Here is a 23,810-nt window from a genome sequence, read left to right on the forward strand (position 1 = left end):
ACTGTCATTTACTTGTTTATCCTTCTCCATTTCCCCCCAACTGGGGATTGAACCCAGGGCCTCATGCATACTATGCATACTAACACTGAGCTACACCTCTAGCCCTTTTTATTTGATTTTTTGAGAACAGGGTCTTGAACTTGTGATTCTTAGTGCTTATTAGGTAAGATTAAAGGTATGCATCACTGCTCCCTCACATTGTTTACTTTACTATATTCTCTCCACTGAGAACATAAATTTCATCTGTATCCCTGGCACTTGGAAAAATGTATAGCTAGCATATTATAGACAATATATGAATGTGTACTGAGAACATGTTTTTCTAATGAATTTTATGTTTTAAATGTTAGAAAGTATCTTTTAGGATAAAATGGTTTTTCTCTCAGCTTCAGTTGGTAGAAACATTCAAACTAATGCTGTTGACCTTTGGAATGTTCTTAAAACAGTAAGCACATAGCAAATATTTGGTAGCTCTTGTCCCATTTAAAAATATTTTCAACATTAAGGTTTGCCCCATTTTTTCCCCCTTCTTGCTCAATTCGTTAGAAGCCAATTATGTTTAATATTACTCCACTGTGGAAACACTAGGAAACACTCTCAGTTTTTACTCCCACAGCCATACTGGCTTTTTTTAGCCTGCCTGTAGGTTTAGTAGATTTTCAAAATACCCATCGCCCACTTGCCATATCCCCTTTCCCAAAACAAAATTAAGTAGGAGGGATACTTTTAGTATATCAAAAATATATACCGGGGGCTGGGGTTATAGCTCAGCGGTAGAGAGCTTGCTTCACACACATGAGGCATTGGGTTTGATCCTCAGTGCCACATAAAAAATAAAATAAATAAAGATATCGTGTCCATCTTTACAGAAAAATTATATATATATATATATATAGATAGATAGATATAGATATCTACACACACACACATACATACATACATACACACACATAGCATATGGCAACTATTTTAAAGCTAACAGTTTTCAGGAACAAGATGGTACATTGTAAAATGGCACAAGTCCTGTTTGCAAAATATGCTTATTAATAATTAGGACTTATTTTATTTTTCGCCTAAACCCTTATAATCAGATGTTTTTCTCTAACTTTACCAAGGCCTAAGTGACAAGGACTGAATTTACTGGTAGACCCTATCCCAGGCATGTCACATACTCTCTCATCTTGGCTTCCATGTGATTCAGGAATTGAACTAGACTATCTCTAATTTAAAATATCCTGCTATTCTCATTTCTCCTGAGAACTTTGGGGATGAACTAGCTATGTTTGAGGCATTAAAATAAATGGGAAAAATATCAAAAGTTAAAATTATAATTAACATTCATTTTACTAGCACTCTTTCGGTAAATAAGTTTAAGGTGAAAATATTCTGTAATAAAACCACATGAGTTAAGGAAATGGAGAACAAAATATTAGAAAACTTTGTAGAGGAAAAAAAAACAATAAAGGAGACTATAAAGTTACGGACTATCTTTGTTGCTATATTGAAATTTCCCATTGTGGGAGCCTTGTGGTTAGTGAGATTATAAATAATTCAGTGGGTTTTCTAGGAATGATATGTGCCTAGAAACTTCTTAAAAAAAAGAATTTATACATATTTCTTGATTTATCACATTCTGTGGAAATCAACAAACAAGTAAACATAAGTTAAATAATAGCACTGCAAGTATTGTTAAGTGCTATTAAGAAAGCAAGGTAAGCTAGAGAGTAGTCAGTAGGGAAAGGTGTTTATTTTAGAGTGACGGCATGGGGATGTGCAGGTAGGTGTATGGAATGGTCTGGAGAAATAAGTGTGTGAGGAAGATGAGATAGCAACTGTAAGACCCTGGGCTGGAGACATACTTGTGTGTTTGAAGTTTTGTTGTATTTTTCTTTGTCTGGTTCATCTCAGATTTTTGAGTCCTATCTCCTGTACCAACATCCCTTTTGTCAAAGGTTTCCTAAAACATCCCTCTTTCCAAGTCTAGTAGAAGATTCTCTGGCCTTACCTTGTTAGCAGCATTCAGATACATTAAACTTCTTGAAAAGTTTCTTCCAGTTTGCTTCCAGGATACAACCACCCCCTCTCATTGTTTTTTTTCCTGCCCCTTTTCCCCTGATGGTTTCTTCTACTTTTTGTCCTCTAAATGTTAGAATATCACAGGGCACATAACTCAGCCCATCTCTTAATCTAGGTAAGTCAAGTTCCATGTCTGCGAATGTCATCTACATGTGGGTGTTCACAAATTTGAATCTCCAACCTTGATTCCTCCCTGACTCAAGACTGTATTCAATAATTTTCTTCCTAGTTTGCCTACCAGGAGAAATACCCTCTTTCAAGGCCAGCTTGCATGAAGCCTCACTTGATACTCTATTGATGATTGTCAAATTGAGCTTTAAGATTAGTTCAAAGTAGAAAGAAAGGAGTTTTACATATGTTGTATCATTAAAAGAAATTTTTTACTGGGGGACTTCTGATAGAATAGACATCAAATGACCAAATTTGCTGCTGCTGTTGTTGTTTTAAGTCCTAAGGGTGGGGATGGGCAAAAAAAATTGTTGGGATGAGGTATTTTGTTTTGTTTTTTTAATGGAACTGAATTATATTCATGAATAAGATGCCAAAACAAGAAGAAATCAGAGAACAAAAGGTCAAATGTAACCAAGACAAACCTGAAGAAGTAGCATAGGAACTTGCCTTGCCAAATATTAAAACCTACTATAAAGCTCTAATGATGTAGTATTGCTTTATCTTCTATTACCCGTTCCTTTCTGCACAATTCAGTCCCAAAGCCAGTAGGTAGTGCAGAGCAAGGTTGGTGTCTGTAAGGTGGGGCAGGGTGGAGCAAGCATTATAACTCAAGCAAGGTTAGGTGGGTTTCCATGTGGGGCCCAGCAGTTAAAGGACACCCCTGCAGTGGGGCAGCCTGGCTTTGGGGTGTGAAATCCTAAGCAGGATGAAAGAACCTACCCAAGCAAAGGGGCCAGGCAGAGGGCTTCAGAACCTGAGCAAGTAAGGAAAGCATCGTGTGTGGGTGCGCGCGCGTGTGCGTGTGCGTGCTTGTGTGTGTGTGTGTGTGTGTGTGTGTGTTTGGGGGGAGGGGCAGCTGGAATGGAGAAGAGAAGAATGCTCAGGAAGAGAAGGGCATTGTCAGGGGTTGTAGTAAGAACTTCATCCCTGGCAGTCAGGGATAAGCGAATAGAAGGAGTTGTCTCCAAGATCAGTTGGTATACAGAAGTCAAGCAGAATGAGACTGAATTTGTAAATTTTCAGGTGTAGGTTTAAACAGTTTGAGTTGCAGGGCCAGTAATAGGAATGAATGTGAATTGTAAAAGAAGATCATGGCAAGGATAGCCTGCTCAAGAAAGGTGGTTATGGTGGGAGGAGAGTAAAAGAATAACTTGAGGTGGAGGTGGAGGTTTGCATGGTAGAAGGTAGAGAATGGGAGTGACTAGATTATTTGTGAGCCTAGAAAAGTTCAATAGCAGGAGAAATTGAAGATGAGTAAAGAAAGACCATTGGAACTTGAGAAGATAAGCAGAGGAAGTGGATTACTCATGCCTATCCGTAGTTTAAATCTTCATTGAATGGGACACCTTTGTTTTCCTAGTCTTTGCTATTATAAACAATGCTGCAGTAAAAAGTATTGGGGAAAGTATGAAAATTATATAGATGGGATAATATATATGTGTACTCCCACACAGTTATACATTCTCCAAAAAAGTAATATTTTTTTCTTTGAAGAGTATCCTGGGTTGTTGATTATTAGTAGAATGTGAATTTTAAAATGGAGGGCAACAATTTTAGCTAATTTAAAAGCAATTAGATTGGTAACTACTTACATAACTTTTAAAGTGTTCTTTTAAAAACTATATGACTTGAGGGGCTGTGGTTGTGGCTCAGTGGTAGAGCATTTGCCTAGCATGTGTGAGGCCTGGGGTTTGATCCTCAGCACCATATGAAAATAAAATAAAATAAAGGTAGTATATCCAACTACAACTAAAAAATAAATACTAAAAACCAAAACATATGATTTGAAATACTTTGGTCATACTGCTGTGAGAAGCCCTTGTTAGCAGAGTTTGGTATGTAAAGCCAGTGGTCAATGTGTGCTGCATTCTTCAGGGGATGTGCTTAGCATACAGAACAGGAAATGTCTCAACAGAGCCAGCATTCTTACTGAAAAGAATTTTCCATCCTCCTCCATTTGTGGTTAAGTTCTAAAATTGTTCCTGTTTCTTTAGTCTTCACAAACTCGAATCTTAATAATAGTTGAACCATTTTTTTCTTGTTTTCTGATATTAAAGATTCCTATTTTTAAATGCATGTGTAATTTTAAATTTTTAAATAATTAAAAGTTTTTTAAAACCTTTTTTTTTTTTAAATAATTTTAGACTTACAGAAAAGTTGCAAAAATAGTAGAGTTCAACAGACCTTTCACCCAGCTTCTCTAAATGTAAACTAACTATAGTACAATTTTCAAAATAAGAAATTAACTTTGGTATGATACTATGAGTTAAACTACAGGTTTGTGTTAGAGTTTCCACTGTTTGTCCTTTTTCTGTTCCAGGATCCAATCTAGGATCCCATGTTTCTTTTAGTTGTCAAATATTAATTTCTTGGACATGACAATTCTTTCATGACCTTGAGACTTTTGAAGGATACTGGTTGATTATTTTGTAGAACATCTTTTCATTGGGCTTCTCTGATGATTTCTCATGATCAGATTGAGGTTATACAGTTGTCCGTTTTTTTGTTTTTGGCAAGAATATCATAGATGCTATATGCCTTTTTAAATGAATCATATCAGGAGGTAAATACTATAACGTCAATGTTATTGGTGGTAATGTTAGCTTTGATCACTCTGTTCAACCAATTGGATGTCTCCATTGTAAAATAAATATTTTTCCATTTATAATTAAATAATATTTTAGTGGATATACTTCAAGACTACAAATTTTCTGTTTCTTCTCAAACTTTTAACATCCATCAGTAGATCTTTCTACCAAAATTATTAGTAAAATACTACAAATGGTTATTTCTTTTTTCTTCACCCTACATATATTAATTGGGATACTTCTGTAAGAAGTTGCTGTCATCTTCCTTCCCTGTCTTCTTCCTTTTCTTAAATTTGGACTCAGTGTATATATTTTTTATTTTGTGGACTATGCAATCTTATCATTTATTTGGTTTCTCAAATCAATCCAGCTTTAGACATTGGGAGTTATTTCAGGTTGGTTTCTTTAATCTTTCAACACATCCCTTTTTTTTTTTTAAGTTGTAAATGGATACAATACCTTTTATTTATTTTTATATAGTGCTGAGGATCAAACCCAGTGCCTTACACTTGAGAGGCAAGCACTCTACCACTGAGCCATAATCCAGCCACCTTTTTTTTTTTTTTTTTTTTTGAATACTTCTTTTCTTCCTTACTGGCACCGTAAGTTGCTCTAGGCGCTTGTATTTTCCCCACCTCAGCTCTGCAGTCAGCATCTTCTCCAGGTTCCCCGGTTCCTTATATTGAAGAATGGTATTTAGAAACCAAGATCTAGGCACTTAGTATTCTTATTTCTTGGAATGTGATTGCATCTGAGCCCCCTTTTTTTGTTGTTGTTGCTCATGTTGGGTTTTCCCATTAGTTTATAACCCTGTATAACCTCCTTTTAGATGTTTATACTACTGTTTTATAAGAGGGTAAAATAAAAGAATTTTAAGAAAAAAAGTTTTGTGATATTTCATACTACTTTTGCTTGTGAGTGTGGATAAGGTATTTGTTCTATAATCTCAATATTTGTTTGCAGCTGTTTTCTTACATATATTCTCATTTGATAACTTGAGGAGCCACCCATAGCTGATCCTTACTGTTTGAAGGGAAAAAAGTATAAAGACTTAGTTCTTTGATTATTTTGTATTTTCTTCTCTTTTAAACTTTTACTTGGGGAAAGGGAAATGGAATATCAGTAGGTGTTTATAAGTAAGTTTTGTTGAATATTAGTTGTACTCGTGTTGAACAAGATGCTTACATATATTGAGAGTAAAAATTGATAAAAATATAAATAGATATTGGCTAAATTATATTGTGTGCATGAACGGATATGTAACAGTCCCATCAATATGTACAACTATATAATGCACCAGTAAAAATGAGGGAAAATTTGAAATAAGCAACACTTTGAAAATGATAATGTTTATAAAGTTTATATTTTGAATGTGGCATCTTTTGAAGTAATTGGAACATATATATTTATTGAATACTTAGTAATATTTAATATTTAGGGTAAGAAAAGGTTGTTTTTTAAACATTTCTTATTGAAGAAAAACTACCATGCAATTTCACATCCAAAAATATTTACTGTGCTGAGGAGGTAGCTCAGTGCTAAAGTGCTTGCCTGCCATACATGAGGCCCTGGGTTCCATCCTTAGCAATACACACAAACACACACAATTTATTTATGCTCTCTTTCAGACACAGTGTCATCTACTAGAAATGATATTGAGGTGCTCAAAGCCTAAATATTTTACAAAGCGGAGTTAATAATGTGTTTTTAAAAGTTGCATTAATTCAGTTTACGGTTTTTAGTAATACTGAAGAACATAAAGTAAAAAATGGAAAGTTTCTTCCCCCAGTCATTGTAAATTTAGTCAATGTATCCTTTACACCTTATTCTTCACGGATGCACATAGATAACACATTCTCATAAAAACTTTCTAAGAAAATTGGGTTTATGCTCTCAAGTATTTTTCTTTTTCTTTCTTTTTTGGGGGTCAGAGGGTGGGGACCAGGGGTTGAACTCAGGGGCAGTTGACCACTGAACCACATCCCCAGCCCTGTCTTGTATTTTATTTTGAGACAGGGTCTCACTGAGTTGCTCAGTGCCTCGCTTTTGCTAAAGCCTTAGCTTTGAACTTGAGATCTTCCTGGCTCAGCCTCCCGAGCCTCTGGGATTACAGGTGTGCACCTCCGCTCCTGACTCTGAAGTATTTTTCTGCAGCTTGCTTTTTTATTTAACAATGTATTTTTTTTTTTACCTACGGTCTTTTGCTGTTGTTATTGTTGTTGTTGTTGTTTTGTACTAGGGATTGAACCCAGGGGTGCTTTACCACTGAACCACATCCCCATCCCTTTTTTATATTTTATTTAGAGATAAGGTCTTGCTAAATTGCCTAGGCCCCACTAAGTTGCTGAGGTTGGCTTTGAACTGGTGATCCTCCTGTCTCAGCCTTCCAAGCTGCAGGATTACAGGCATCTGCCACTATGCCCGGTTTACCTAGTTTTTAATAAAGTGAATAGCTGAGAATAAAAATGACAAGAATCCAGAATTAAATATATAAACAAGCATTAAGTGTTCTCATCGTGTGTGTGTGTATGCATACATGTGGTAACTGAGTGGCTGGATGTGTTAATTGACTTCATTGTGGTGATCATTTCAACAATGTATACACATATCAAAACATCAAATTGTACACCTTAACTATATACTATTCTTACTTTTCAATTATACCTCAACAATGCTAGGAAAAATAGTATCTATTAAGGGAGAGGCAGTCTGTGGGTTTTTTGTTTGTTTTAGAATTGACTGAACTAGCAGTTATAGTGTAACCTTCCAAAAAGATTAAAAAAATTTTTTTTGAGGTTGTAGATAGACGGAATGCCTTTATTTTATTTGTATTTGTTTTATTTTTAAGTGGTGCTGAGGATCGAACCCAGTGCCTCATGCAAGGCAAGCGCTGTGCCACTGAGCTACAGCCCCAGCTCCTAAAAAGACTTTGATAAATTTCTAGCCCAAGAGTTTTTAAAACTTGAGGTTGCTTTGTCTTTAAGAGATATACTTTTGTTTCATAGAGGGAAAAGGTACATATAGAAATGAAGAATGTGAATAAATAGATGTTTTTATGGAAAAGAGTTTGAAACTTGTACTCTTGTTTGTAGAAGTGATGGTAGATAGGAGAAGAGGTTGTAGTGAATATTTTAAGTATAATATACTTTATTTATTTATATTTTGGTACCAGGGATTGAACCTAGGGGCGCTTAACCACTGAGCCACATCCCCAGCCCTTTTTACTTTTTATTTTGAGACAGGGTCTCACTAGGTTGCTTACAGTCTTGCTAAGTTTCTGAGGCTGGCTTCGAACCTGCATTCCTCCTGCTTCAGTCTCCCAAGCTGCTGGGATTACAGGCGTGTGCCACCATACCTGCCTGTATAGTACCCTTTAATATTTACTAAGTTAAATATTCAAGGTGACTGACATAAGTGTCAGGAAAATTTCATAGAGTTGTGTAAGTAGAAAAAAGGGTTAAGTGAAAAGCTGCTTATTAAAGTACATAGTAAGACTCTAATCTAAGTGGTAGCTTCTGATGCAGAATTTTACTTCATAATATAACTTAAACTAGAGTCTTAGAGGAGGTTATTTGAAATCAAAACAAAACCAAACTTTCATTTTAAATATAGTAGATAATAGAGAGATGAACATTGTAGCCTAAGAGATAGTATAAGCCAAAGATATTAACACCTAGTAAATACGTAATTTTTTTCTTTTATAATCTTTCCCTCTTCCCAGGTCAGCAATAGTCCTGAACCTCTGAAGGCTGTAGAACAGGAGGTGAGAATGGTCTTTAAAAACATTTTACAAAAAAATAAAAGTGTTTAACTATTGGTTACTTCCTCAACTGCTATTCTCAAAATATCATATGGTCAGTTTGGAAGACTATTGATGTTATTCACTAAAATACAAAAGAAATAATTTATTATACAGTAGTTGTCAGGGTTTTACTGTAGTTTGAAATTTATTCCTCCTCCAAAATAAATATTTTGAAATAAAGGAGAAGAAAGGACAAGTAAGTCTTATGGAAATTCTGCCTGTTTCCACTTATCAGCTCTAGGTAAGAAAACTGGTACACTTTGTACAAATATCTTCCTTAAGGTAAAGGTACTTAACTTTGTATGGATCCTGGAGACAGCCCTTGTTGTCTTTTTACCTTGAATTGCTCCCCTAGTTTAATAGGTTTCTTCAGCTTTATTCAGCAAACAACTGTTAAAAGCCTAGTACATGTGAGTCTTGATATGTTGGATATGGGGAATAAAAAGACAAGACTTTCTCTGCTACGTCAGGAGTTAATCTAGGTCTGTATGGAAGCCCCTCAACATTGACACTGAAATAACATTCTTTATTCCCCCCAGGAATATCCTTAGGATAATCCTATCATTCCTTTAGTAATCTGAATTCTTTTGATCCTGCAATATTGTTTACACCTATAATATATTTTATCTATATATGAGTGTTTAGAGTTTTGGTTCTCAGTGTTTCTTTGGGTCAAATTCTTTTACATGAAACTCCAAAAAAATGAATGTACACACAGAATTGTGTGATTGTTGTGCCTTAGAATTGTAAATTGAGAGTTTAATAACCACTGCTTTAGAGTCTGACTTATTTGGAGAAAAAAAAAGGTAAATATAAAATTATAAGATGGTGTGTGTTATAGTAGGACATCCTGTATGGATCTAGTTACTTAATTGTAATTTTTTCTTTACTTTCAGCTTATAAAACCTTAAAATCTGAAAGGTTAAGCTGGGTGTGGTGGCACACACCTGTAGTCCCAGCAGCTCAGGAGGCAAAGGCAGGAGCATCACAAGTTCAAAGCCAGCCTCAGAAAAAGCAAGGTGCTAAGCAACTCAGTGAAACTCTGGGTCTAAATAAAATATGAAATAGGACTGGGGATGTAGCTCAGTGGTCGAGTGCTCCTGAGTTTGATTCCTGGTACCATAAACAAACAAACAAATAAATAAATAAATGGTAGACAAATTTAACAGAGTTGCTTGGCCCTTTATTTAGCTTATTTCAAATGAAGGCAGGCTACTTAGGTAAAACACTACATTGGAACATGTAGTATTTGTAAGCTGTTCTTAATGGAATAATCTACTTTCTATAATTATGCATGTAGTTTATTAGAAAATAGTGATGGTGTAATGCCAGATAACATATGACATATATATTCACCCTAGCACTGAGTGCATGACCCATTTGATGAATGGAACAACTAAAAATATTTTGAAAGGCTTTTAGACTTTTAGCCTGATATATAATACCAGTAGGAAAATGTATACAAAGACCAGATTGTTTCAACCATGGTGTCTCAAGTGAAACCAAAATATTGAGTCTTTGTTGTGGTTATGGTAAAAAAACCCAAAAACAACAACAAAGAATTTACCATCTTAATAATCTTTAAGTACATCCATATTAGTGTGAAACAGATTTCAGAGCTTTTTCACCTTGCATATCTAAAATTCTATACCAGTTACATGGTAATTTCCCTCCCTCCAACCTTGAAAACACCATTACACCTTGTTTTATGAATTTGACCCCATGTATTAGATACCTCATATAAATAGGATCATATTGTATCTGTCTTTTTGAGACTGGTTTATTTCACTTAGCATAATGTCCTCGTCCATATGACAGGGCGTGGTAGGATTTCTTTTTTTTTTTTATTAAGGGCAAATAATATTCCATCGTATGTATCACCTTTCATTTATACAATCATCTATCAGTGGCAAATTTGGGTTGCTTCTACCTCCTGGCTACTGTGAATAATAGCTCGTATGGTGCAAATGTGACTGTACAAATAAGCTCTTTTGAGACCGCCTTTTCACTTTTCAGTATATATCAAAGTGAAATCGCTGGATGATATGGTAGTTTTATTTTTTAAAAAAATTATTGTGAGGAACCTCCACATTGTTTTCTAGAGCAGTTGTGTTGTTTTGACAGTTCTGCCAGCAGTGTTCAGGGATTCTAGTTTCTTCACATCCTTGCTAGGATTGTTACTCTGTGTTTTTAATTGAATAGTAGCTATCCTATTTGGAGCAAGATACCATTTCATTGTAATTTTCTGGTTCCTTTGTTTTTGTTTTGGTGACACCTGGAATTGAACTCAGGGCCTTATGAATGCTAGGTATGTGCTCTACCACAGAGCCACATGTTAGCCATAGGTATTTGGGCTTGTTGCTTTCATTCTGTCTTTAGTTGGAGACACAATACAAGAATGTCATGCCCCTGCCCAAACGCTATAGCAAAGACTATGTTTAAGTATAATCTTGGGAGTATTATATCACCACTGCCTGGGAGACTGAGGAGAAATAAGTACCTCTTGACAACTATCTGCCTAAAATACAGAGCTTTTCTTTCTCATGCTACATCCCTGGGATCTAGTTGTCAGAAGTGACTTTGTTTTAAAGAGCATAAAATCTTTTTGTGCAGCAAACGTAAAAAGTGGAAGTAGATTACTGATACATAAATCTTGTTATTCAGATAGCCTAGGATATCATTTTCTTTTGAGATCTTAATTTTCGACTTCCTTCTAGCCTGAAATCTTTGGATCCCTGAGATATTATAGTCCTTTTCCTGTTTTAGGTTCACCTTTCTCCTGGCTCTTTTTACTTCATGCATTCAGGTTCATAAATGAATTTGGGAAAGTGGGCTTTTGCCCATGAGTTTATATTGTTAACTCTTTAATTATTAATTAAAAAATTTAAGATGACAATGACCAGGCTTTGGAAGAAGTGTGTTGATGGCTGGAATGGTAAGGATAAAGAAGAAATATTTTCTCTACTTTTATTTAAGTGGGAAATGTCAAGTCCAAGACTGACCTCAAATTATTTTTTTTTTCAAATAGTTTCAAAGGCATATCATTTTCTTAGTATAGATGAACTTGATATTCTATAACACTTTCTGAATCCACAGTCTTGATGGATTTGAGAGCTTTCATTAGGACTATGGAGTTTTATATTCTTAAACGTGTTACATTCTGAACCTTTGAAGGATGGGAATTCATGTATATGATAACACAAATATGAATTAGCCAGGCTGTTAGATGAACCAAATAATATCCACCACCCTCCCCTTTTCTTTTGGTACCAGGGGCACTCAACCCCTGAAACAAACCCTTTTTATTTTTTATTTTGAGAAAGGGTCTCATTGGATTGCTTATAGTCTTGCTAAATTGCTGAAGCTGGCCTTGAACTGTAATCCTCCTGCCTCAGCCTCCTGAGCTGCTAGGATTACAAACGTGTATCACCACACCATACGGGACTTTTATTTTTTATTGAGTGCATATCAAAGCAAAGACAAAGAGTCATTCTGGGATGGTGGTGGCTTATAGTTACTTGTCTTTTCTATAGTCCTCTTTGGCTCCAGAAACATTATTATCAAAGTTTATGACTCAATTCTAAACAAGATAATTTGCTTGACTTAGTACGGTTTTGTTGTTTGTTTATTTTGTTTTGCCATGTGGGGGATTAAGTTCAGGGCTTCCTTCTGTGTGTCGTATATTAGGTGCCAATCATCAGCTCAAGGAAATAGCAGTTTTATGTTTTAACTTAAGGAAGGTGGAGATGATGGAGAATTAAACTATTTCTTTCTTTGAATCATCTATCTTTTCACTGGAATTAAGTCCAGTGTTTGAGATCTACAGAAGAAAATAATTGTATAATTTAGCTAACTTTATTAGCATATGGTTAGTATTGTAATTAAGATGACAGATGATCACAAAGTTAATCTTAAATGCAAGCCATTAAAAATGCTTTCTTTATTCATAAAAAGTATAAATAAGTATGAATGCTTTTCCCCCTCAAAACTTTATCTCAAATTGAAGAAAAGTTCATGTAGTTCTATTCATTTGAATTTGTTTAGAATGTATTTACTTTTTCCCCTTAAAGTACCAGTTGCCTATTAAAAAATTTCAGAAAAGCTAAAAAGTGTCACAAAAAGAAAGTAAATTTTATTCCCTATGCTTAGTTGATTTACATGCTTTTAAAAAAACTTTGGGACCAAGAGCCAGGAGTGATGGCTTATGGCCTGTAATCTTAGTCAGCAACTTGGAAGGTTGAGGCAATCAAGGCCTGCCTCATCAACTTGAGACCCTGTCTCAAAATAAAAAAGAGCTGGGGATATAGGAGACTGGGAGGTCTATGATCAATACTGGCAGATTCAGTGTCTGCAGAGGGCACAGTTCCTGGTTCTCAGATGGCACCTTTTTGCTTTGTCTGTACACGGTAGAAGGATTAAGACTGTCTCTGGGGTGTCCTTTATAGGGGTATTATATTTGTACTCATGAGGGCTCTAGCCTGAAGATCTAAGCATCTCTCAAAGGTCTCACTCCTTACATTATGATGTTGAAGTTTCAATATATGAATTTGGGGAGGACAGACAAACATTCAGACCTTAGCAGTAGACATCTTTGATATTTTGTATTTTATTTATGGTATATATTCATATATATTCATATATAGATTTACTACTCTTAGTATATGCTGTAAGTCTGAAGTTTCCATTCTTTGTTGACTCTTGAAAATTCTCCCCTATTACCAGTATAATTCAGTGGTAGAGTGCCCTTCTTCAAACCCCAGTATTGCACAAAACAAAAGAATCTTTGGGACCATATTTCTTATATTGTTTTATATTCTAATATATTATTTTAGTTGATGATGCTTTATAAAAATGTATTAATCCATGTTGTATTTGCAAAACTTTCTTTTTGTGTGTGTTTGTGGTGCTGGGGATGGAACCCAAGGTTTTGTGCATGCTAGGCCAATGCTGTACCACTGAGCTACACCCCTAACCCCTTCAACGCAATTTTAATTGCTGCATAGGGTTCAGTTGTACAAATGTATCATAATTTGCTTATTCTCCTATCTTGAATCATTAAGGTTGTTTGCAGTATTTTATTGTGATAAGAACCACTAACATGAGTTTTACCCTCTTTAAATTTTAAGTCTACAATATATTATTGTTGACAGTTTTGTCTAGTATTGTACAATAGATCTCTAGAGCTTAATTATCTTGCTCAAGTGAAATTTTCTGGCTTTTGGTTAGTAACTCCTCATTTCTCCCTCCCTGCCATACCACTCTCCCCACCCTGCTCCTAATAACCGGCATTCTACTCTGTTTCTATAAACTTGTTTGGGATTTTTTTGCTGTTATAAATGACAGCATATGTACATCTTTAACTATTTCTTGAAGAATGTATACTTCTTCCTAATGTAACAAGCATTTTACTGTATTACTGAAAATGCATTTTAAGTAGATATTATACTCTAAAATGGATATATTGTTTTATTTTTCTTTTAATAGATTCAAAGTCCAAGTGGAAATTCTATTTTGGTAAATGGATCATTGTCTGCCATGGATATACACAAAATGATGATTGATAAAATAACGTAGCTGACCAGTTATTGTACAAGTGCAAGTATAGTCATTTTTAAAAGTTGAGAATAGCAAGAATGTACTGGAACCAAGGGTCTTAAGCAAACACTTCGGTTTTACCCATGTGTTAGAACCCAAATTTACCAATACAGCTAAAATATTTCAGAATCTTTTTTTTTTTCCTTATCCTCTGCTCCTGGGGATTAAACTCAGGACCTCCAGTACGCTAGGCAAATGTTCCACCACTTAGTTACATCCTCAGCCCTTTTTATTTTATTCTGAGACAAGATCTCTCTAAGTTGTCCCAGCTGGCCTCAAGTTTGTGATCTTCCAGTTTCAGCCTCCTGAGTAGCTGAGATTACAGGCGTTTGCCATTGTGCTGAGTGATATTTCAGAATCTTAGTGGATTACTCCACACTGGATTTACCAGTTCTTTAATTTTCTACGTCCTTTAACTTTCTACATTTCTCATCAGTTAAAAAGAAGAAAAAAAAAAAGGCTGGGATAGGGTATAGGGGAACTGTTAAATTATGTAAGTATAATTACCATGAGAAATTGTAACAGCTGACGTTTTAAACATGTAGTATGTATGAAGTGCATTGCTAAACTAGTATATAGAAAAACTTATAATAATCCTATAAAGTAGATACAGATTACAGAATATAGATATAGAAAGAATGTATAATCTACCTGAGATCATACATTTAGTGAATGGTAAATTTATTGAATTTACCGTTGTTCTTATTTAGCAGTAGTAAAACTTTTTTTTTTCCTTCCCTCTTTAAGAGAGAGTACCTCATTGTGTTTCTCAGGTTGGCCCTCAACTTCTAGGCTCAGCTGATTCTTCTGCCTCAGCCTCCTGAGTAGCTGGACTACACTATTCCTGGCTTAGAAGTAGACTTTTTGTCATGTTCTATTCTCCATAGACCTTTGTACTTTGCTCTAAAAGAATTATATCATTCTTGATATCCATTGGACAGTTTTTAATTCATTATTTTGGACCTTTTTGAAAATCTGTTAAAAACTGTACATTCTTTTTCAGAAAAATTTACAGTACATAGATTTTGCATACATTTTCATATGAACACGTGTCCCTTTAACTCTATTTGGAGATCTTAGAATAGTAGTTTATATTAAATTTAAATGAGTATATGAATCACCTGAGTTGCTTGTAAAATTGCAGATAACCTGACCTCACTGTTAAAGTTGGGTGCATTAAGTAGGGAGTTGGATTTAGAATCTGTCTTTTTGACAAATACTTAAGTGATTTGGATGGCAGGATGTTTTAAGATCACAAAACTGTCCTGAATCATTGCTGAATTCATTGCTGTTTTAGAGCGGCTATTACAAAGTATTATTAACAAATGATTGTGTAGTTTTATAATTTTATTACTAATACATCTTTAGTTTTCAGTTTAGAAAAATCTCATGTATGTTTGGAAAAATATGTTCTACTTAAATATTATTTGCAAATGATCTAGACAGATTATTTATTGGTAATCAGTGACTCTTCATTGCCTGTTTTTCTTTTCTTTTTTTTTTTTTTTTTTTTTTTTAAGGGGGTAGGACTTTCTCTAGTACAGTTGTTTCTTAACTCTTTTTCCCCCAATGCTTGGGTTTACACCCAGGGCCTTGTGCATGCTAAGCATGCACTCTACCACTGAGCTGTGCTCCCAGCCCCTAGATGATTTCTAAGTGGTTTAGAATAAATTATTCAGTTAAAATTGCCTCCTCAATTATCTTTATTTGTAGGATGAACTTTCTGATGTTAGCCAAGGTGGATCTAAAGCTACCACTCCAGCATCAATAGCTACTTCAGATGTGGCAGCAATTCCTCCTGATACTCCCTTAAAGGAAGATAATGAAGGATCTGTGAAGGGTACTGACACACCAAATAAGTCAGACATAAGCAAACATATTGAAGTGCAGGTAGCCCAAGAAACTAGAAATGCATCTACAGGTAAGTGACCCTAGTTCTTAATCAACAAAGTGTTGAGTAAAACTCAGATGATGTGGGAATGAGAAGAATGTGTTGGGGTGTTGCCTGCTTTAGATATATAAAGATGGTAGATAATTCATTATATTTAATGTAAATAAACATTAAAGAGATAATAAAGTTTTGGAAAGAGATATTGGGGGTTGGGAGGCTAGAGAGCTTAAAAGGCAGGAGGACAACCCTTTTATGTCCTCTACCTAAGTATGTTAATCTGTTACTTTAGTTTCTCTATTTTTCACCCCTTACATAGAAATGGAAGCAGTGCCTTGCACCACTACACTATGTCCCCTCAAGAAACACAAATGAAAACTTAATAATTTCTGAGATTGACTATTAACTGAATGTATGACATTGGCTAACCCTATGTTTCCTAGAACCCATTTTTAAAATGATTGCATTTTAAAAATATTTAAATGATATATTCACAACCATAAAAGCAACAGGATTTGCATATGAAGGCATGTATGATACACGTTTTGTTTATTTCGTCATGTCCTTCTTTAGGCTCTGCTGAAAATGAAGAGAAGTCAGAAGTTCAAGCAATCATTGAGTCCACTCCTGAATTGGATATGGACAAAGATCTCAGTGGATACAAAGGTTCAAGGTACTGAAAGTGTCAGATTAAGACATTTTATCTTTCCTTTTCCTTACTTTTATCATAAGCACTCTATTCTTTGGCATGTGACCAGACAAGAGTAGTTTATGTTTTTCTGAAGAAATATTGGTATTATATTCCAATTTCTGTTCTTGAAAGTGAACATTACACATGGTTTAAACTGTGAAATGTTACTCTTGCAGCATCAGGGATTTGGCGTACAGGGATGGATGGTGTCTTTGTTTTGTACTGCTATAACACTATCTGAGACTGAGTAATTTAGAAACAGAGATTTATAAAAGAGATTTATTCTCTTCCAGCTTGAAGGCTAGGAAGTTCAAAAACAAGGTGCTGCAGTTTTGTTTGTCTGGTGAGGACTACTCTTTGCCTCCAAGATGACACCTTGTTGCTGCATCCTCTGGAGGAGAGGAATGTGGTGTCATCACATGGCATAAGACAGAAGGGCAAGTTGGCCTAATGCCATGTGAAGCCTCTTTTATGAGGGCCTTCATCCATTCAGGAGGGAGGAGCACTCATGACCTAATCACTCAAAGGCACTACCTCTTAATAATATCACATTGGCAACACCAAAATTTTGGAGGGGACACATTCGTACCATAGTAGATGTGGGAAAGGAAAACTAAGAGGTATTCCATATTTTTTTTTTTTAAGAGATAAGAGAGAGAGAATTTTTTAATATTTATTTTTTCAGTTTTTGGTGGACACAAAATCTTTATTTTATTTTTTTGTGGTGCTGAGGATCGAACCCAGCGTCCCGCACATGCCAGACTAGCGTGTTACCGCTTGAACCACATCCCCAGCCTGGTATTCCGTATTTTCTATACACTTGAGGAAACAAAAAAGAGAGTTGAAGGAAGTAATAATTTGAGCAACCTTTGTTCCTTCCTCCAGATAAGGAAAAAGAGAAAGTACTTTTGCCTTCCTTAACTAATGATTTCCATTACTAAAAGAAAATAGTCTCATTTCAGTGTCATTTTACAGAAGGCTGTTTGATGGTGGAAGAAAATGGTTAAGAATGGTTAGGTAGCATCTTAATCAAGGTTATCTGAAATATGTTGATGTTCGCAAATGTCAGATAGAAGCTATTGACTATATTCAGATTTCTTCCATAAATTTTATCTTTTAATTAATTAATAATGACCATAAAAATACATGTCATTTATGGGCTGGGGTTGTGGCTTAGTGGTAGAGCACTTGCCTAGCCTGTGTGAGGCACTGGGTTTGATACTCGGCACCACATAAAAATAAATAAAGGTCCAACAACAACTAGTAAATTTTTTTTTAAAAAAAGAATACATGCCATTTATTAATCTCTGCTAATCCATTGTGCATTACACTACAGAAGTTAAAAACATACGCCTAAGAGTAAGACTGTATGAGTTCAAATCTTGGCCTTGGATTTGAATTTTAGGTTTCTTTATCTGTAAAAGGGGATTATAATAATACCCCAGATAGTTATGAGGACTAAAAGAGCCAATGTACTTTAAATCATTGGCAAAGTGAACCAGGTACTATGGCACATACCTTATAATCCCAGTGATTTAGGAAGCTGAGGCAGAAGGATCACAGATTGAGGCTTTGCCTAATCAATTTAGCAAGGCCCTGTCTCAAAAATAAAAAAAAATAAAAAAGTTGTAGCTCAGCGTTAGACTGCCCCTGCATTCAACTCTCAGTACTGCAAAAAATAAAATCACAGGCAAAGTACCCCATTCAACAAAAGTTGACTAATAGTTTTCATCATTATTTTATATAATTCTGTTGTAATTTTCACTAACCTTATGAAGTAGATGTTTTCATCCTCATTTTACAGATAAAGAAACTCAGAAAAGTATAGTAACTTATCCAAAATCACCAAACTAGCAAAAAACAGAGCTGAAATCAGAGTGTAAAAATGAAACTGGCATATATATATATATATATATATATATATATATATATACATACACACATATATATACAACTAAAATATATATATTTTAGTTGTAGATGGACACAATATCTTTATTTTATTTGTTTGTTTATTTATTATGTGGTACAGGGGGTGGACAACCAGTGCCTCATGCATGCTAGGCAGGTATTCTACCACTGAGTCACAACCCCAGCTGAAACTGGTTAAGAAATTCACCTTCTTCTAAGCATAAATTTAACTACTTATTTATATAGCTTGGATCTGTTGTAACTTTTGACATTTTGGACCTCTTTAAATTTTTATTTATTTATTTATGTATTTATTTTTGCAGTTGTGGGGATTAAACCTAGGTCCTCACACATGTTTACACACACTCCCACGGAACTCATCCACAATCCTTTTTTATTTTATTTTGAGTTAGGATCTCACTAAGTAGCCCAGTCTGTCCTCAAACTTTGAGACTCATTTTCTTGGCTTAGCCTTAAATTTTGTTCTTAGTAGAATAAGTGTCTGAAATTTTAAAGTCAAATAATACTGTAGAATTATAATTTTATCTCAACTTTTGCTAGTATTCATTGTTTCTTTTTTTAATATTTTTTAGTTGGACACAGTACCTTTATTTTATTTATTTTTTTTTATATGGTGCTGAGAATTGAACCCAGTTCCTCACACATGCTAGGCAAGTGCTCTACCACTGAGCCACAACCCTAGCCCCTCATTGTTTCTATTATTATAATAACTACCAATATTAATCACAGATTATCCACAGAATGAAATATAGTTTAATTTCCTTTCTTTTCAACTTTGTGTTTTTCTGAAATTATTGTAGTCTTAGAGGTTAAATTTGCTGAAGATTGAGCCCATGTGGTAGGCAGGCGCTCTACCACTGAGCTTTTATGTGGTGCTGAGAATTGAACCCAGTTCCTCACACATACTAGGCAAGCACTACCACTGAGCCACAGTACCAGCCCCCCGCCACCTCGTATATTTCTCAAGTATAAACATCCTTATGACCAAACCCAGAATCTTTTCTAGAGCTCTCCCTCCTGTGGCCTTCTATTGGCCATTCATCAATCTGGACTTCGGTATTTGCTCTGGTTCTGAGATATGCTTCATTATTAACCCCAGGAATTCTCTTTCACCTCTCTCTATTTCCTAGCTCCCAAAGCATCCCACTTCTTGATTTCTGCCTTTATTTCTACAGTGCTTATTCTTACTAGCTTTCTGGGCAAAGGATGCATGAGCTATAATTTTTTTGAGAACTGAGAACTGTGACAAATATCATTTGTAGATATGTTTCATAGTTTGACTAGATATAGAATTACAGGTAGGAAAACTTTTTTTTTTTTTTTTAGAATTGCAGAGATATGGTTTCATTATCATGTTGAGTTCAAAGTGGTGCCATTTAGGTTCACAAGTCTTTGTATATACTCTTCAGAAACTTTTAGGTCTTATTGTTTGGTTTTTGATTGTTTAAAAAAAATCATTAATCTGTACTTGGTTTATCTTCTTATACAAACTAAGTCCTTTTACCTGAAAATTCTTATCTCCCAGGTATGAGAAATTCTCTATGTCTCCTTATTTTTGTTTCTTTTTTTAGAGAGAGAGAGAGAGAGAGAATTTTTTTTTAATATTTATTTTTAGTTTTCGGTGGACACAACATCTTTATTTTTTTTATTTTTATGTGGTGCTGAGGATCGAACCCAGCGCCCCGCGCATGCCAGGCGAGCACACTTCCACTTGAGCCACATCCCCAGCCCCTTATTTTTGTTTCTTACTCCTGTTCTAGAACATTTGTTAGGTAGATATCAAGCATATTGGACTGATCCTCATCATTCCTGCTTCCTCTTTTCTATCTCCTCTATTTTTTATTTAATTTCAAGCAAAACTTGATTTTTTTCTCCCCTTCGCCCCAAGTTTTTCCTTGTTCTTGAATGGTTGCTTCTTAAACCACTTACTGTTCTTGTTTGGATGCAATACTTATTCTGGAAATTTTTTTTTTTTTTTTCTGTGTTGCTGCTGCCGCCTCATTGTTTGAGTTAGCACCTTCTTCACATACTCTTTTTTTTTTATTTTTAATTTTTTCAACTGCAGATGGACCCAGTATCTTTATTTATTATTTATTTTTTATTTGGTGCTGAGGATCAAACCCAGTGCCTAACATGTGTGAGTCAAGCACTCTACCACTGAGCCTCAGCCCCAGTCCCCATACTCTTTTGTTTGGACTCTTTCATAATAGTCTTCTCTTTTGCGGGGGGTGGGGGGAATGGGGGGTGGGAGTGGGGTGGGTAGTGAGGATTGAACTCAGGACTACTTGACCACTGAGCCACATCCCCAACCCTATTTTGTATTTATTATTTAGAGATAGGGTCTCACTGAGTTGCTTAATGCCTTGCTTTTGCTGAGGCTGGCTTTGAACTCAAAATCCTCCTGACTCAGCCTCCTGAGCCACCGGGATTGCCTGGCTCCCCCATGAAAGTTTTTTTTAAATGTCTGGCATTCTGTGACTGTTTTGTGTATACTTGTGTAAAAACATTGATTCTCTGGTTTCTTGTCTATAACATTTAAACTTGACTTCCAAGGGTTGGGGTTGATTGCTTACGCAGCATGCATGAGCCCTGGGTTTGACCCCAAGCACTGCCCAAACTGTGCTGAGAAAGGTGGTTCCTTTATTCTGGTGGATTACAGGTCAGTCTGGTATTGTTTCTTGTGCAGTCTTCCTGTCCTTCTGTTTGACATTCTCCATTGAATGCTCATCTCTGTAGTTGCTGGTATCTTTAAGTCCTACATCTTTCATGAGTTCTGGCAACACATTGTCCTCCTCCTTAAACCCCCTGACAGCTTAGGTTTCAGCTTTCTATAGTTTGTTACATCAGTTTCTACTGTTTGCTCATCTGTTTTCTATCTTATGGAAACTGATTCACGTTTCATCTTCTCTAATCCTTTTTTTACACACACTCCCCCATTTCCTTTCTCATTTTGGGTGGTATATACCTTTCTACTTTCTTAACTGTCATCTTAGTCAGGTTTCTGAATAATTGGGTGCAAATGACTGTGTTTATTAGTTCACCATGATTAAATGGAAATCCTGTACTGAGTGTTTCTATCAGTGTAGCATTGAGGTAAAAACAAACTTTCCCATTTCCCTCCATACTCCTACAAAAAATGGCTTATAATGTATATACTATTTTGCAGCTTAGTTTGTTTTTTTTTTTTTAAATCTTTGTATAATGGGTTTTCTTATTTTACAAGTTCTATTTTAATGTTTTTAATCATAGAGTTGAACATTTTGACTTTATATGTATATCCATAACTTATTTCATTGGTACCCTATTAATAATCACAGGTTGTTTCAACTTTTTGCCACTATAAAAATGGTGCTCTGACTTTCTGTTTTTGATACTGGGGATTGAACCCATGGGGGCTCTACCTCTAAGCGACTTTCCAGCCTCCCCCCACCCCTGTTTTAAATTTTTATTAGTTATTGATGGACCTTTATTTATTTGTTTATATGTGGTGCTGAGAATCGAACCCAGTACTAGGCAAGCACTCCACCACTGAGCTACAACCTCGGCCTCTCCCCAGCCCCTTTTATTTTTTATTTTGAGTTAGGGTCTTACTCAGTTGCCAAGGCTGACTTTGAACTTGTGATCCTTCTTTCTCCCATGATTGGGATTATAAGTGTGTACCATTGCACCTGACTTACTCTGATCATCTTTTTCATACATAATTGCTTGTGACAGGACTTTCGAAAGACTCTTTGGGCATAGTGTTCTTGGGTCAATTTTAATACTGTCATATTGTCCTTAAAAGAAAAATTAAAATGCCATGCTAATTTATACCAGACAACATAAAACATGGTAGATAACATCATGAATTCTAAAACCAGACTACCTGAATTTGAATTCTGTTTTTTTGTTTTTCCACTCATTTACTCAGTGACCTTGGCAAATTCCTTAATCTTTTTAGTCTTTATATTCTAAAATTGGTGTGATAGCAACACTTGCTTTGTGGAGTAATTATGAGCCTGAAATAGATAATCTGTATGGGACACTTAGACCAACCAGTACCTGATACAGAGCAGTATAGCTTTCATTTTGCTGATGTCCTGGGATCTCACAACGAAACATGCTATAGTTTTCTTTACCAATTATCTCTGAATAGTTTTGTGGGAATTTCTTAGGAAACCTTTGAGAAGTCTTTTAAAATTATATTTCATGGTAAATGTAACTTATAGGTAAGGTATTCTTATGTTGCTTTGCTCATTGTATTAAAAATATACTATCAAAGTTTTTGTAATTAGTTGATTTGGTTTTGTTGTTTTTGTTGCATAGCACTCCCACCAAAGGCATAGAGAACAAAGCTTTTGATCGCAATACAGAATCTCTCTTTGAAGAACTGTCCTCAGCTGGCTCAGGCCTAATTGGAGATGTGGATGAAGGAGCAGATTTACTAGGTATGGCAGCTCATCTGAAGAAATATCATGCTTTAAAAATACATTTATTTAATAATTTGATTCAAAATTTTCCCAAGTGCTTGTTGGTACAGAATTATTGCTCTTTTAGGAAATGACTGATATATTCTTTGAGATCATAAAATATATAAATGAAAACATTTTCTTATGGATATGCTTATAATTGAATTCATTTAAATTTGTTTTGAATTCATATAACAATTTATTGAACTCCTCCTGTATTCTGAGAACAAATATTAACATATGAGGAACACAGTCATAACAGTGATATGTATGTGTGCATAAATGTATGTTTGGACAGTTTTCTGACTTACATAAATCTTACTGCTGACCTTAATAAAATACGCAATCATTACACTTGATTTTTTTGAACTTAATAGTGTTTTACCTATGGAAAATGTAATAATTTTAGAGTTTGTGTTGAACGGGGCATGTAGTTCAGATGCCCTGGGTTTAATCCTCAGTTATCCTCTCTTCCCCCGCAAAAATATTTGTGTTGAACATGTAGTTTGAAAAGAATAACACATTTGGACTGAGTGCAGTGGTGTATACCTATAATCCCAGTGGGTTCAGGAGGCTGAGGCAGGAGGATTGCAAATTCAAAGCCTGCCTCAGCAACTTA

At 35.2% G+C, this 23,810-nt stretch overlaps 1 protein-coding gene across 4 annotated transcripts in view; it reads left to right on the forward strand.

Moving 5' to 3' along the window:
- The window catches only part of Spag9 (sperm associated antigen 9), a 133,464-nt gene that overhangs the window by 55,434 nt on the left and 54,220 nt on the right, over positions 1–23,810 (forward strand). For 2 of the 4 annotated variants that reach the window (XM_071603493.1, XM_027924685.2), the window contains exons 6-9: positions 8,557–8,598; positions 15,946–16,153; positions 16,694–16,793; positions 23,049–23,170. In XM_071603493.1, the coding sequence (XP_071459594.1) occupies positions 8,557–8,598; positions 15,946–16,153; positions 16,694–16,793; positions 23,049–23,170 (472 nt within the window). The remainder of the gene's footprint in view (positions 1–8,556; positions 8,599–15,945; positions 16,154–16,693; positions 16,794–23,048; positions 23,171–23,810) is intronic. The other 2 variants (XM_027924681.2, XM_027924682.2) reach the window with 1 other exon arrangement.

The sequence above is a fragment of the Marmota flaviventris genome, chromosome 17, assembly GCF_047511675.1.
Source record: "Marmota flaviventris isolate mMarFla1 chromosome 17, mMarFla1.hap1, whole genome shotgun sequence".
Lineage (NCBI taxonomy): Eukaryota > Metazoa > Chordata > Mammalia > Rodentia > Sciuridae > Marmota > Marmota flaviventris.